At 40.5% G+C, this 15,569-nt stretch overlaps 1 protein-coding gene across 3 annotated transcripts in view; it reads left to right on the top strand.

Annotated features, from left to right (window-relative positions):
* LOC120745451 (spermatid perinuclear RNA-binding protein-like) overlaps positions 1-15,569 on the top strand; it is a 94,787-nt gene that overhangs the window by 40,067 nt on the left and 39,151 nt on the right. For all 3 annotated transcript variants that reach the window (XM_040050315.1, XM_040050316.1, XM_040050317.1), the window contains exons 3-5: positions 6,047-6,276; positions 7,629-7,794; positions 11,602-11,746. In XM_040050315.1, coding sequence (XP_039906249.1) covers positions 6,047-6,276; positions 7,629-7,794; positions 11,602-11,746 — 541 coding nt within the window. The remainder of the gene's footprint in view (positions 1-6,046; positions 6,277-7,628; positions 7,795-11,601; positions 11,747-15,569) is intronic.

Genomic DNA, 15,569 nt, shown 5'->3' with positions numbered 1-15,569 from the left:
TATTACATTAAATTTCACGAATGCTAACTGTTAAAAAAGTGTCTTTACTATACAGATTTTAAAAACAAATACAAATGTATATTTTACTTTGTTGTGGTCAAAGATTCCACAGGTGGTTTAATTACTTGCTTTCTGTATTTAGAGCACATTTGCAGACTGTCATGAATGAGGTGTGCGGACAGCTGAGGTAGGTATAACGATCTATATCGGATGACGACGTAAAAACATCTATCGTTTCATTTTACGCTATCGTTTGTTTCGTGATGTCGCAAAATAAACTGTTTACGGCAATATTTTTTTTGATCGTTTTGGTGGTCATTGTAGTGGCTACCGCCTGTTTTTATGTGTTGTCGTTAGCAACAACGACGGTAAAACCATCACGTATCCACTTGTTTATTTTCCACATAAACCTTTCACAATAAAGCTCAAGATCCTGTTGAGACTTTTCAAAATAAACTGAATCCCATGAACTAGTATGCAGAGTGTTTACAGATGAGAAACAAAAAAGAGCCGCCAGGTGCTAAAAAATAAACCTTAGACTCAAACGTTAGAACAGGCTTTTCCCCGCAGCACACCGTGTAATAAATACTCACAAAGAAAACGGCGGCCGTTACAACTTATGTCTAAAAATGTATAGCTTCATGCATCGGTTAAAACACTCGACTCCAGCTACATGACGCGCAGCTGGAAACACTTCCCGCAAGTCGAGCTGCCCGAGAGTCACAAAATTTACAGAAAATGTTAAATTTTGGTGATTTATATCAGGGACGATAGATGTCTTATATCGGGATATGAGATTTTGGTCATATCGCACGGCCCTAACCTGAGGTCTGATTCATAGTAGGAATTTCTCGCATATTTTAGAGAGGAGATATCTGCAGACCCGAACCAGCTGGGTGGACCAAAATAAGTATTTGTAGACTTGAGCAGAATCACTAAAAGTTTCCATCATGTGTCTTTTTTTTCCCGTAAGTGAGCCTCTATATTCAATTTTAAACTAAATCTATATTCAAAATTGAAAAAATGAATATACTGCTCTTTGCCTTTGGCCACTAAATTAAATAATTGACATGGCTATAGAGTGAGTTCTTAAAGGCTGGATGTAAGGAATTTTTGTTCTTATTAAATTCAACATCTGGTTAAGTCACTCATTGGTTTCTGAAGTATACAGAAGTCCCATTGACCTTGGCATTTTAAAACTGGATGTGATGAGCGAGTGGATCTGACTGTGATGCCACAAAGTTCAGGTTTAACTCACTTTCGAAGCCAAACGTAAGTGAACTACTGTAGTGGCTTGCCGCTTGGTTTAAGCATACAGCTAAGATGTCCTGAGAGACTGTTTATGTACATCTTTTTATCAATGAAGAAAGACTTCTGGATCCATATCTGTATATGTCTGCTGGCTTCACAGTAAACCCGGCTGATTTTACTCTGTGAAAACCTGTTTGTGTCAGGTATCATCCTCCTGAGTGATTCCACAGTGAAAACAAAATGTTAAAGGAATTACTACTGATTTGTATGTTAGATTTAAGTACAAGACATCCTCCGAAAAACCTTGCAATGCAATTAATTAAAGCAGTAGATTTGATTATCTTCTAATTGCAGCGCGAGGTTGAACTCCCAGCTGACTCGTAGGCCACAAACAAAAGGAAGCAGCCCGATATGAAGCCAGGCTGTGATCCAAATCGGCGCCGATGCCATGAAACTCTTAATCTTTCATGTAGATCTTGTTAATGTTTGTGTGTTATGGTTGTCGACGCTGCCCACACTTGCCGCTACACAGCCACGAATGCCCCGTGGCAGTTCAGCGAGAGATTAGCTAGGTCGTGATGAATGACCCCCGCAACTCCAGCACAAGCCCTCGAGATTCGTGGCCATGAATTATTAAAGCACCGTCATAAATAACTCACCGTAATGAGGGGTGCTTACACGCTGCAGGCAGGGAGAACAGGAGGAGAGAGGGGAGGACTGGAGTAGAAGAGGAAGGGATGATTGAGAGAGGTAGCAGTTTGACCTTGGACTGAAAGCCTGCCGTGATGTTCGACCGGCGTACTTTGGCTTGTAAAAGCGAGCGCTGATGCGCTTTGCACATCAGCCCTTTTTCATCTACCCCTCAGAGAGATGGGCTCCATCCCTAAGCACATGCCATAAATGTTAATGTTAAGTAACAGCAGCTGAATCTAGGCCACGCACAGATTGGCAGCAGCGCAGGTTGCTTCAGGTGTAATGCTGTCATCGTGCTTACTGTGAGGAATCTTTCTGACACCAGAAACAAGCATTTGCAGCAGCAACAGGAGGAGCACGGGGAATCGAAGTATAAACGGTGTTTTCAAGTTCAAAGAAATCGATTTGGCTTTGGATTTAGTCTGCTTCCTCCAGCAGCGGCTTCAGCTTCAGCCTGCTTTCTCTGTAATTAAAAGGAGTTGGCAGTGCTTTGATGATGGTGTTTGATGAGTAACGATGATGATGATAATGATAATCCAAATTTCAACCATTAAACCAGTTTTCTGGTATTTTGGCATTGATGACCTTTAAAACTTGGCTGCTGAATATCTGCATATGTGAAATATGTTATAATCATTGATCAAATTTGGTACTTTAGTGACCAGAGAGAGAGAGAGAGAGAGACTCAGTTCAGCTTTGGTCTGGAAGAAATTTGTGTTTTAGCCCCGCCCCCCTCAACATTGCTCTCATTGGCTGCCCCATGTAAACAAAAGGATTGAACAGCAAATGGTTGGGGCTGCTGTGTCTGAGGTGACCATCATGTTGTGTTATATAGTCCTGATCATTTTGTTTTACTTGTTTGGGAAGCAGGTTGTAAATGAGTAAATAAAACTGTGTGGGTGGACCTGTCCTGCATTTTATCTACTGTAAACCACATCAGCAGTTAGTTTGCTTATTAAATGCTCTATTTATGGCTTTAAAAGCAATGGACAATGAACACAAAGAATAATGAACGCACAGAACACATTCTTAGTTTGAATCATTACTCTGTTGACAGCCTGGTGATGATCCAGATCATCAGCACTGAATAATTTCACTCATCACTGGCAGAGGAGTGAGTTAAGAGAACCTCAATTTCCAGGGTTGTTGTTGGTGAGCAGATTGTTGCTCCACTAACTCAACTGTCGTGACAGAGCCTGTAGAAGCCTGTAAAAGATTCCTGTTATTCAGTAGTTATTACTCCTTAGTTTTCCCTGTAAAGAAAGTAATTTGTTACATTTTTGCAGTAATATATAACACTAAACTTTTCATATCTCCATGTATCTGTTTAAATCTCTATCCACATAAGCGTAAAAGGAGGGTTTTAGTAGTCTGTTTAAATAAAAGCTGACAGCCAAGTCAGTAAAAAATCAGATATAACCAAACAGATGTTGTGTTGGTTATATATAGAAATGTAGAGTCCTACAGGACGGTTCACCTCTGCTGTCGTCAATTAAGCTTTGGCTTCTTGGTTAGGGTCTGCATGCAGTCAGCTACAGGCTTTTAGCATCATAAATCCTGCCTGTGACCACGTTAACGTGTTGCTTTTGTAGAGCTTCGACATGTTAACTGGGGTTGTCACGATGCTAATTACCCAATACTAGAAGATACACAGGAATATATTCAATACTTGATACATTTTTTGATATGACAGGGAAAAAATTATAAAACAAAAATAAAGAGGCATTAACATAAATGATGGCACTAATTTTAATCTGTCGAATGTACTGCAAAGAAATATAGACATTAACATAATTTTAAGATGTATGTATATGACAGATTCTCATAGGTAGTTAAAAAAAAAAAAAAAAAAATTTTAGGCTTTTTGACTTGGTGCTGTGTTTCTGGTGACTTGGCTCCATATTTTCATTGCTGACCAGAGCTGGTAAGGTCGACTACACTGTTTTTGTCCAGCTGCTGCTAGACTTGTCACAGCCTCAGTCTGAGCTTTTAAGAGTAGTGTTACAGTTTCTAGACACAAACACTTGTATTATTCTGTTCTATTAATGTTACAGACAGGTGGGAATGATAATGTTTGATGCCAACTCTCACATAAATATTATTTTATTATTAGCCATAGCTGCTAGCTGCTACCTTAATGATAAGTTAACAGATAGCATTTTTGATTTAGCACAGGTTTTATGCTGGATGGCCCTTCTTGACACAATCTTCCTGTTTATCCAAGCTTGGGACCGGCTGAGGCCGGTGATGCTAACAGTAAAGTGCACCGACCATGTTACCATTTATAAACACTGTTCAGTACCTGAGTGCTGTTAAAATGGGAGCTTTTCTGACCTCACAAAATTTCTCATAAAAGGCACGGTGCTTACCTGTCTGCAGGTGCTGCGGGGAAGTTGTGCATTAGCGGGAGAGGTGTTTAGTATTAATTAATATCTAAATAGTGACTTTTTTCCCCTTAATCTATTTTTTTAAATTGTTTTTCCTTTGTTTACGGTCACGTTTTGCTTTTCCCTCCATGCAATAAGAAGTTGTTGTTGCAATAATTGTCCTTAAATATTGTACACCTCACTGTTCTTCTTATTCTTATTCTAAATGACTTGAGTTTGAGTGAATGTTGCACACATATAATTCTTTCTCTCTAACCATCCTGCCAAAAATCACGTTTTGATCGCGATTACCTAAAATCGATCAGTCACAGATTGAACAATATTAGACTTAACTTTGGAAAGGAAGAAAGTTGTCATCTTAATGAAGTCAGTTTCTTTGAAGTTTAGTCAAAATAAATAAATGATTGTGAACAGAAGCAAGCTTACCACAGGCTGCTAAGGAGTGAAGCACATGTAGGAAGACACTGAGGTGTTTCTACGCCAGACGAGAGACTTTATCTCTCCGGCATGTCCTGGGTCTGCACAGGTTCACGAGTTCCCAGTAGGACATGCTTGAAATGCCTGATCTAGGAGGGATCCAAGAGGCATCATATGCTTAAGCAGGCACCCTAACCACTTCAACTGGCCTCTTTCTATGTGGAGGAGTAGGGCCTCTACTTTAAACCCCTGCTGAATGAATTAACTTCTCACCTCATCTCTTAAGCTGGCCCCAGTAAGGAAGCTCTTTTCTGTCGATTGTAGCCTTCTTTCAGTCACTAACCACAGCTCATGACCATAGAGGAGGGTCAGAACAAAGATCAACCAGTAAATTGACAGCTTTGCTTTGAGCCTGGCTCTTTTCACATCAACGTTAATGCGTCTGTCGTTCCCTTTCTATACTCATCCTCCAGAAGAAGCTGTGATACTCAAACTCCTGCACTTGAGGCAACGACTTATAATCTGCACTCCACACTCTGTCAGCTGACAGCCATATTTATTGCAATCAAATATTATTCTGCAAATTATTGTAGCAGTTTTTAGAATCTTTGTTTAATCTTTCTTGTGAGATAACAACGACCGACTAAGTTTCCCAACTAGCCTGCTCACTGCCCAGTGCACTGTTTTGGCTCTCAGTAGCTTTCAGCTACCTCAAGACCAGTTTGATAAAATTCATCACTCTCCAACACTGCCTGTGGAAATCAGTGTCTCTCTGTTGGCTAGGGGCTAATTTCATCCGTGATGTTTGGTGAATACAAAAAAATGTGGATTCACAGTCAGGGAAATGGAGTCAAACATGCTCTCACAGTCGACAGAAAATCAGCAAAATATTTTTTTTTCTGCTCTGTGGTTTTATTTTAATAGGAAACTCTTTCTGTTATTTATAACTGAGAATGTTTTAAACTGTATCTTCAAGTCTTGTTTTTCATTTTAAAACATTTTCTACTGAAAAAAGAAGAAACATTACAGCCTCTTTTCAGTCGTTGGGTCATTATGTGCTCACTGGTGTGATATTTATGCTGATTAATAACGTTAGATCAACTAGACCATCTCAAAGGTCACAAGTTGTAAAGGCCACGGGTTTGAGTCCATTTAAGTCCATCAGTGAACATATTTCCTGTCTCCATGTCTTTGAATCTCACTATGACCCTCCACCTGCTCTCTCTGCGTGATTCATGCCTGATGTAAGCACCAGCTGGAAAGACAGTAAAAAATTCTCTCTCTCTCTTTCTCTCCAGAGGTCGTTTCGGTCGTTTGCAAACGACGACCGCCACGTCATGGCCAAGCACGCCAGCATCTATCCAGCCCCTGAGGAGCTGGAGGCTGTCCAGACGCTGGTGTCTACCGTGGAGGGAGCCCTCAAGAAAGTCTCTGATTGGATGGATGACCTCAGCAAATCCTCAGGGAAGACATCCACCAATAACGAGGCCGGGGATGACACGGTGGAGGAAGATGCTGCTGAGAAAAAGTACGTCCCACGGCGAGTGCTCTTTAATGTTTGTACCGTGACCATGACTTTTATGTTCGTGCAGTATTTTACTTCAGCTCAGTTTTATAAGAACGAGTTTTCAGAGCGTAACATGACATAAATTTGTCTTGTTCTAGTTTTTAAAGAATGTTTTTACCTTCAGCTGTTTCCTGTGCACAGCTCGCTCCCGTTATAAAACTGTGTCGTATATCTTCATCGGGTAGTGAGGTGTGATGACTGGGCAATTAAACACGCACAGCGGTCATAAATTCACTGCATTTGGCTTGTAGCCTAAACATCCACACAGAGCTTCTATATTAGCAAAACACCTATATGAAGATTTAGTGCAGAGCTGGTTTTATACAAATAAAATGGAACCAGGACGGTTAAAGAAAATCTTTGGTTTTTCATGTGATGGTGCAGGTCAGTACAGACACATGTTAGTACACACATGAACTGTTTTTCTTTGGGAGGAGGGGATCCTGAAGGAGCTTTGTGAAGTACACGTGGTACCTGCCCCTTTGCTCAGCATGTCATTCACGATCTGCAGGACTTCTGCAAGTGACACGCACATACACAGATTGAATATATAAATACACCAAGCCTGCATTCTCTTTAATGGTCAGCAGGGGGTGACTCATCTGGTTATAAAAATACTTCTGGTTGTACTGAAGTCTATGGGAATGTTTGGCTTCCGTGTGCTTCACAGGCATTAAAAAATATAGTAAAAGTGGGAATGACCTGCATATTACAAAAAACCCAAGCACCCAACAATAATAAAATGGGTCAAATTTAAATTGGGTATGGGTATGCTTTCATTTTTATTTTTTTATGGAAAGAGCTGCAAAACTCTGATTGCATACTTCATACCACATATACTACACATAAAGCATTTTTTAAAAATGTATTTTTATTAGCCTTGAAACTAATCAAACGTATAATTTCCTACTATTATTTCTTATTTTTCATATTTAAGGAACCATTAACAAAAGTTCTTTTGAATGTTTTCTGTTTTTAAGTTAAACAATTTTTAAATATTTATTGGCCTAAAAAACTAGTGAAAAAACTAACCAGTGAGGAAAAATACATGAGAAATATTTGTTTTAGCTCAGATTTGTTTAAAAAAAAAGAAAAAAAAGAAAAGAAAAAGGATCGTTACCTTTGCAGACAGCAGAGATCGTTCACTAGATTCTTGTTCAGCATTGTTCAATGTTGCTAATCCATTTGGAATATCAGACCCTGTTGAGCAGCCCAGGGCTCGTTCTCTGGCTTCAGTGTGTGTGTTATCACCTCTAAACTCTCTGCATGGCTGTGGGATAATCTGACGCTGGCTGCCTTCCATCTGCCCTCAGGCTGGATGCTGCATCGGTGCTGTGTGGGGTGACGCGTGTCGGCCTGGTAGCCAAAGGGCTCCTCATCAAAGGGGACATGGACCTGGAATTGGTTCTAATGTGCAGAGAGAAACCCACCAAACTGCTGCTCTACACCATCAGCGCCAACCTCCCCCTTCAGATCCAGGTACGCTCAGCCACACCTCCACCACTGTGGTGTTCAGCACTCCGCATTTAAAATGAGCCACGCAGCTGAGGGAGGCTTTAAAAAATGTTTATGATCCAAGCTTCAGTGGAACAACACCCACAGAGGTTGTTTGGTGACATTGAAGAACAGACGTGCTCATAATGATGATGATGATGATGATGATGATGATAAGAACAGTAGAGGAGCTCTCATGTGGCTCAATGGGACAGTAATGTATAGTGTATAAAATGCATCAGCTGCAATGAATATCAAATGTTAGCAAGCAGGTTTTTGTGACTCACTTTCTTTACGACCACTCGCCACAGTTAGAGGATAGACATTTTTCCACTGTACACTAGTGACTAATGGTTGACATGCAGTGGTGACTGGTCTCTTCGCAGGTGTGACTGAGGCCTTGATTAAAAAAAATTATGTTTTAAAATATATTCATTTGGATTTTTAATATGATGCAGGCACTCTAATGAACCGTGGACAGTAAATGGAGAAAAGCAGAAATAAAAGTCAAGGTTTCAGACTCCGTTCAATCCAGAATCCAAATAATCTTCACTGTGATGTGTAACAAAGATAGGCTTTCAAAACTGTGTTCTAGGAAGGATTACATGGTTTTGTACCACACTTGCGTTTGGCTTGTTTATAAAAGCCTAAATTTATTAGATCATTTTCATGTTCTTAGGTTAATTAATTGTAATATTTAAAATGGGTTCTGTTATTGATATTCCAATCCATGCAAAAAACAAATAATCGTTTAATCATTGTTTAGACCTCTAATTAAGACTCCTGCAGAGCTTTAGCAGCACATTTAAAGATAAATTTAAGCACAAACCAACGGAGGAGCGCTGCAGTCTGAATGGAGCACAGACTTTTATAGACATCTGTCTGGGTGACGGTGTTTCTTTTTTCTTAAACCAGATGAAAGGATTATTTTTAGTCCGTGGGAGAGGAGAGGGTACAGAGGAGATGATTTGAAGTGGATATGATATAAGGAAGTGACTGCTGCTGCTGAGATCGTACTTGATTTATGTCTGCCATTCTGTTTCCTTTAGACATCCAAAGCCCAGACTCTATAGTGTAAACTCACCCCTGCACCTCTGACCACTGGGACTTTCCCTGCTTTTGCTCATTTCACTTAAATATGATGCATCCCGACACTCTGAGAGCTCAGCGAGTTTAAGCATCCCAGCTCTGAGCTCTGTGCTCCTGAGTCGTACAAATAATTTCATCAGAAGAGCGCCTCCCTACGCAGTGTTTCCCCAAGCAACTGCAGTCGCTAACAAAGCAGCAGTGTCATCCACAGAGCCTAAATTTCTTCCTCTTCCCCTCATCTCAGTTAATTACCTGCCAAAGCTGCCGTGCGTGCTTTATCATCAAGGGAGGAAACCATTTGAAGCTCTCATTTCCTGGGCCAAACTGGGAGAGATTGGCATGCAGTGGGGTGATTGATGGGGTCATTTCTCAGAGAGACGCGATAGAGAGAAAGCACTTGAAAACATGCCACTGAAGGTAACAGCAATCTTAAGGGTGGAATAAAAGAAAAGAGGCATGCTGGGAACCGGCTGGCAATAACAGGCGTGTAAACTCGAGATGAAAAGCTGCATGTAAACACAACTGTTTGTGCCTTTTGCCGCCTTGATGGGCCTGCTTAGTGTTTCATTGTTGAGATGTGTTTTGCCATTATTCTTTCAGTGCCTAAAGGTCATCTTTCACATGCATTTCCATAAATTATAAAAAGATAATCTGTTATTTAAATAAAGGAATGGTTGCAAATGGGCAGAGGCTGTTCAATAATAAGGTCAGCAGGATTATTTAGTTTTAATATAATGACTCATGTACAGGTAAATTCCTGATATATATATGTTCACAGCTGTTACAACCCCACTTTGCTACGTGAAGGGAGAGCAATATTCGTTAACCAGATGGCAGAAGGTTTCGTGAGCTAGTCCGAGCAGGTTTCACAGTCCACAGATAAAAGCAAACACGCACAATAAAGGAAAGACGCGGGAGTGCAATGTGATTGGCTGCAACACAACACAAAGACACAGAGACTTGTAATAAAAGCGTAAAAGCTACCAGAGGAAAAAAAAAAAATCCTTAGGTCACTGACCTGACTGACTGATATCTAACAGCTTGGTGTTTGTAGAAAAATTAGTAACAGTTAGTACCTCACCCAGCTTTCTGCCTCAAACAGAGAGAAACATGAGCAGCTTACTGAAACTGAAACCTCGCTGGGAGAAAACCCACAGCACGCAAACTTTTCTATTGATGCCTGCTATGTTTGTAAAGGAATTAAGTAATTTTAATCAAGTACCAAACAACAAAGAGGAATGGGGCAGACCGCTCGCTGGACCAATCAAAGGCAGGACACAGGAGTCAGGAGCTGAGGAAGACATGGAAAATGAACAGGTCTGCACAGACTAATCAGAATAAAAAACTGTTAAATTACACAAGCAGGGAGGAGTGGAGTGACCTGGGGCCTTAACAAAAACACTAATCCCACCAATACGACAGAGGTCATGTGACACCCACCGATGGGGCGCTCTGAGTTTCTCTTTTTAACACAGTAATTTTTTTAATTCGCTCATAATTCATACATATTTTTCTTGCTTGTAATCACTGTAAACCCAACATTTCATGAAAATGTTCAAATTCCTACCAGGAAATAGACTGTTTATTCAAAATGTCTATTGTCTCAAACATTTGCTTCTGAATAAAATGTGATGCTCACTTTGTAAATAATGGATTCCATTAGAATAAAAATACAGCCACTGTCTTGTCACGTCCAACTAGGAGTAGGGAAAAAGTCAAACTCTAAATCTTTAATGTAAAAGAGGCAGGGGTCATACACAGGAAAACAAACAGCAAGACAAATATTCCATGAAATGGAACAAAAGGTCATACACGAGGGAAAATGAAAAACAAGAGGAACAACAGAAACCAGCTAGAAAGCCTGAGCCAAAAAACAAGACCATCTGGCGAGTGGAAGGTGAAAGCCGTGAGTTATATATACTGAGGTGACTGATTGAACACAGGTAGGCAAATTATACAGAGCTGGTACTAACAAGGGCGGAGAAGATAATCACAAACTGACAGTGTAAATAGACCAGGAAGTGTAACATAATAGAGGAAATTACTTTAAAAAAAAATCACAAAACATGCCGGAGATTCGTTTAGGAAGCCAATGAAAAAAGAAAGCTGATGATTTCAAAATCGAATTAAAGCAAAAGTATAGAGCATCACCTCTTTTCCTGTCCACTGATACTTTTTAACTGCACATGACCAAAGCCTACTCAAGCAGTAATTGAGCTCAGACTACAAGCTGAAAAACAGAAAGCCGAAAGCTCCTGGGAGGAAAAACTCTGGGATCTTGAGACAGCTGTGTGACATGAAGGACTGGGGGAAAAAAACACCAACCCAACCGGAGATTTTCCAAAAATGGTAATGAGCTGTTGCATTCAACAGGTTAGGAATAACATAAATGTATGAGCAACTTCATCAAATTCAGTGCTTTTTAACACCCAGCATGTGGCTGCTGCTTTGAGTTTCTTCACATGGCTGAGACTTCTCATAAAACAAGAGAACATACGAATAGCTCTGTAAAAAATAAGTATGTCCGTTCATATTTTACATCTTATTTTCTTAATTAACGATAAAATCTGACCATTAGTTCCCTGAGCTTGAGGTAAAACAGTCTCCAAATAGGTAGAGCAGTGATGCCTTGTTACAAACAGCAGGACTCAGTGCTACAACTGTGATTCGATTTTTAATTAATCATGCAGTTTTGCTTTGCAGACAATGACCGACGACAAATACGAGGTGCGGTCGTGCGTGCCCGAGGCGGCCATCCAGGTCTGCACCACCAAAGACCCCCATCTCACGCTGAAGATCACCCTCTCCTCCTTAGCCATGAGGGACGAGCAGAGCGCCACGGAAGAAGGTATTGACTCCTCCTCCATTCCCCTTCCACCCCCTCCCTCCACCCACCTTCATCTGTGCCTCCTGTTTCGGCAGGATGCCTCACCTGTTTTTATCTGACCTTTTTATGACTACAGAAGGCTGAAAAGGAAGGAAGAGGGGAGGGATGTGAAGGTAAACCTGAGCTTAAACTAAAAGACAGTCTGGGGAAAACTGGAGGATGATACAGCAAGAGGTCTGAAAGCTGAGAGGCAAACGGGGAGAAAAAAGGAGAAGGGATGATATGGATCTGGGTCAAGTGTTGTGGAAATAGCCAAAGAGAGATGATTTCCACTGAGAATGTTTGGCTTGGATTGACGAAAAAAGATATTTCCGTCTTTGGTGTCCTTTTGTATCATCCTGCATTCCTGCAACTCTGATAAGAAAAGAGTCAGCCTTCTTTTAAACAGAATAGATATATTTTAAACAACTCTGGCTGTACAAGTGAACCAATATGTGTCACCAAACAGATATTTCATCTCGTGTAACCAGCTGTGGAAAAAATAAAAAAATAAAATCTCATTTCAGGTGACCAAATTTGATGGGAAACGTGCTCAAGAGCCGCCGGCGTTTGCCATCAGCGGTTTCATTGTTTGTTCTCGGCCCACAGATGGGAAGGAAATTAAAAATGAATGATAGGCGAGCTGGGACTGAAGAGCTGCCATTACAGAAGCGCGAGTCCCTTAGTGGTTCTCACTCACAGTGGGAAAGATTGAGCCTTCACAAAAAAGGTAAAAAAAAAAAAAATGGATTGTGCCAAACAGGAGAGAGGCAGAGCACAGCCGAGCTCAGGGCAACAAGGAAGGGAAAACAGCTTCAGCATCCTGTCAGGACTCACAAGGACACCGTTTCTTTTGTTTCATTTCAGTGTGAAATGAAACACAGTGACATAGTAGACTGTTTTCATACACTTCAGCAGAATTTAAATGAAATATTCTAAATAGACTCAGGTGAACCACAGAGTAGCTCCCTGAAGAAACACTTCATTTAAACACCTTTTTTTTTATCATGCTTGGTTTAATAATTTCTATTTAACGAGATATTATCCTGAGATATTAGGATTCTTTTTAGCAGGTGTGTCTCTGGTTGACCTAGCATGTTTTCACATAGTTGGATATTTAGCTATAGCACTGTTAAACTACTGAATACATAGAGAACATCTTTTAGCCTGTCCCCAAGGTTGGTTTAAACAGCTGAAATCCAAACCGTCAAGTCCAAAAAGGTAACCTGCAACACTGTGAGCTGGTGTCGGAACTCAGCTGAAGCTTGTTTGTTACATAAAAAGACAGCACTCTGCAGCACCAGTGCATCACTCTGAGTGTTTTTGTGCACTGGGCCGTCTGCTGTCAGTCAGCTCATTGCATAATCTCGGAGTCAGTGTTTGGAGTCTCCCAGTTACTCTTTCAGAGCTGTGACAAATAGGAATCCAAGCAAGAGGCTCAACGAAAAGAGAAACAAAATGCATTTAAACCAACACAGGACAACAGTGGTGTGTGCAAGGCAGTAGTTTCATTAATTCAAGTAGTCAGTGGGTGTGTTACTGTAAGTGATGGGTGGGTTTGTGGAAAGTGCGGACACAAAAGTAGGTTTATATCGGGGAGGGTGAGTTAGATATGAGGCTGGATGGCCCAGTTCTCACCCACAGATAAAAGCTACAGTAAATAAAAGAAACGGTGACATTACTTCATCAGCATTACTACAGTCAGTGTTTTGGCCGCAATTTCAGTCTTTTTACAACGCCTGTACTTGCTAATTTTTGTCATATAGCAAGCTAATAATGTAACTTCCAGTAACCACAACTGAAATACAGGCTTCTTAAACAGGTTGTCATTCAGCTGTCATAGACAGCTGAATGACATGAAATCCAGACAGATGTGGTATAAAACCAGCTGTTATGGAGTGGGAAACTATACCCTGAGAGCCTCTTGGGTGAGAAGTGAAATGTCTTCATGAAACTTAAAGTCCAGTTGCTTTATTTTAGAGCTCCTTATTTTTGAGCTCCTCAGATGACCAGAGGTTACTGAATTCTGACTTTGCTGGCCATTTAAACTGGTAGTCTTTGGATAACTTTTGGAGGCAGCTTCAATTGGCCATTAGAGGAAATGTAGTCTTTGCGACTTGACCGTTGGCTTCATTTGTCAGGTCCAGAGGCTGCAGCTTGGACCCACCTCCAAGACTGTGAGAAGGCTGTCACAATGTCATGTGATGTGAAAAGTTTTCAGTCTTCACTTGGAAGTACATCAGTGAAAACAGAGGACTCCTGCACCTCCTCCCTGGCATCTGTACACATTCAGAGTGCTTTGGCAGTTTATTGAATGAATCTAAGGATTGACGCTGTTGATTGTTAAGTGACCAGCAGGATTATTTGTTTTATTTGTTTTTGCTACATGCACAGTAAAATTTGGATCCACCCAATAGAATTTGGAACAAGTAGATCTTAAAAAAATGGGAGAAAAATTACACATTTTAAGCAAGAATTATTCATTTTATTCGAATGTGAGGAGGATGCATGTATACAGTTGGACCACCCAGGAGGACGTTTCCTCTGCAGAAAAATAAACAGCAATTGTAAAAATTGCAAAGATTTGGGTATCCTACTAAGTTAGTACTCAGCAGTCCCTCTATGGCAGTTTGCAAATGCTTTTTATAGTCAGGTAATAGTCTTTTTATTCTGTTCTCACTTTTAAACCCTCTTTCTCCAGATTACTTTAAGTTCTCACTGCAGATGTTCAGCTCAAATGGCTGAGAGGAAATTCTGAACGCTCCAGCTTATGTTTCTTATAGTAGCTAAAAGTGGCTTTTGATGTCTTCTTTGGCTTTTTCTGCTGTTGCTGAAGTAATCTTTTCAGTTTCATTTTCTTGACTGACTGCAGGACATCAATGCAATTGAAATTTAGCGCAATCCATCCTTCCCTCCATCATTGTAATGTTTCTGTGCCACTAGCTGTTACACAAACCCAAAGCAGAATATTTCCACCCCAGTGCTAAAAAGTCAGCAGTTGATTCTTTCCATCAAGCACTGACTCCTTTTTTCCAAATGTACGTTTGGTGATTGTGGCCAAATGGCTCTATTTGTGTGTCATTTGTTTCAGACGTTACTTTGCAGACTATAGATATTGACTAGTTAATTTTGTGATGAGCTGGCTCTGAGCAGCTTTGTATCTGTGCCCAGCAGACATGCAATTTTATCTGGTTTTATTTAGTTTCAGAAAGTGGAAACTGTAATGTGGAGGCACATTTTTGACTCTTCTTGCATCATCAGCCCTGCGTCAGTTTAGACTTAACAAGTTCATGAAGTTCTGTGACAAGCATGCCAGAACTGAGTTTTGTCTGTAGACAGAAACACATGCATGAGTGTTTAAATGTCTGCAATATAACATGAGATTTAAATTTTGCGTTACATTGTGCAGGTTAATAAACATTCGCTAACTGTGTAACTCCGTTTAAATTTGACCACATTTATTGTAGAACATTGGTTCTTACTTCACCTGTGGCATCAAGCTTTGGTTAGTTACTGAAAGATGATGTTTACAAATACCAGCTGCTGAAGGTGGTCTAATCTCAGCTTTAGAGAGAGGACAAAGAGCTCCGAGTAGAGATTTGGGTATATCTAACTACATGTAGATCTAACCTCCACCCTCAAGAAGAGCTGGTGGAGTCGGAGCCTCTGGGCTTGTGATCTGGATGCCAATAAGAGGCAGAAAATATAGATGGATGGTTGAAATAGATGGATGGATCCATAAAAATGGTATTTAGGACGGCCATAGAGTTTAACATTTCCAAATACTTTGCAAACCTGAAATTAC

Source organism: Simochromis diagramma, unplaced genomic scaffold (genome assembly GCF_900408965.1).
Source record: "Simochromis diagramma unplaced genomic scaffold, fSimDia1.1 OVJJ01000131.1, whole genome shotgun sequence".
Taxonomy (NCBI): domain Eukaryota; kingdom Metazoa; phylum Chordata; class Actinopteri; order Cichliformes; family Cichlidae; genus Simochromis; species Simochromis diagramma.
Note: the sequence above shows the minus strand (reverse complement) of the source record. Positions and strands in the feature narration are given on the sequence as shown.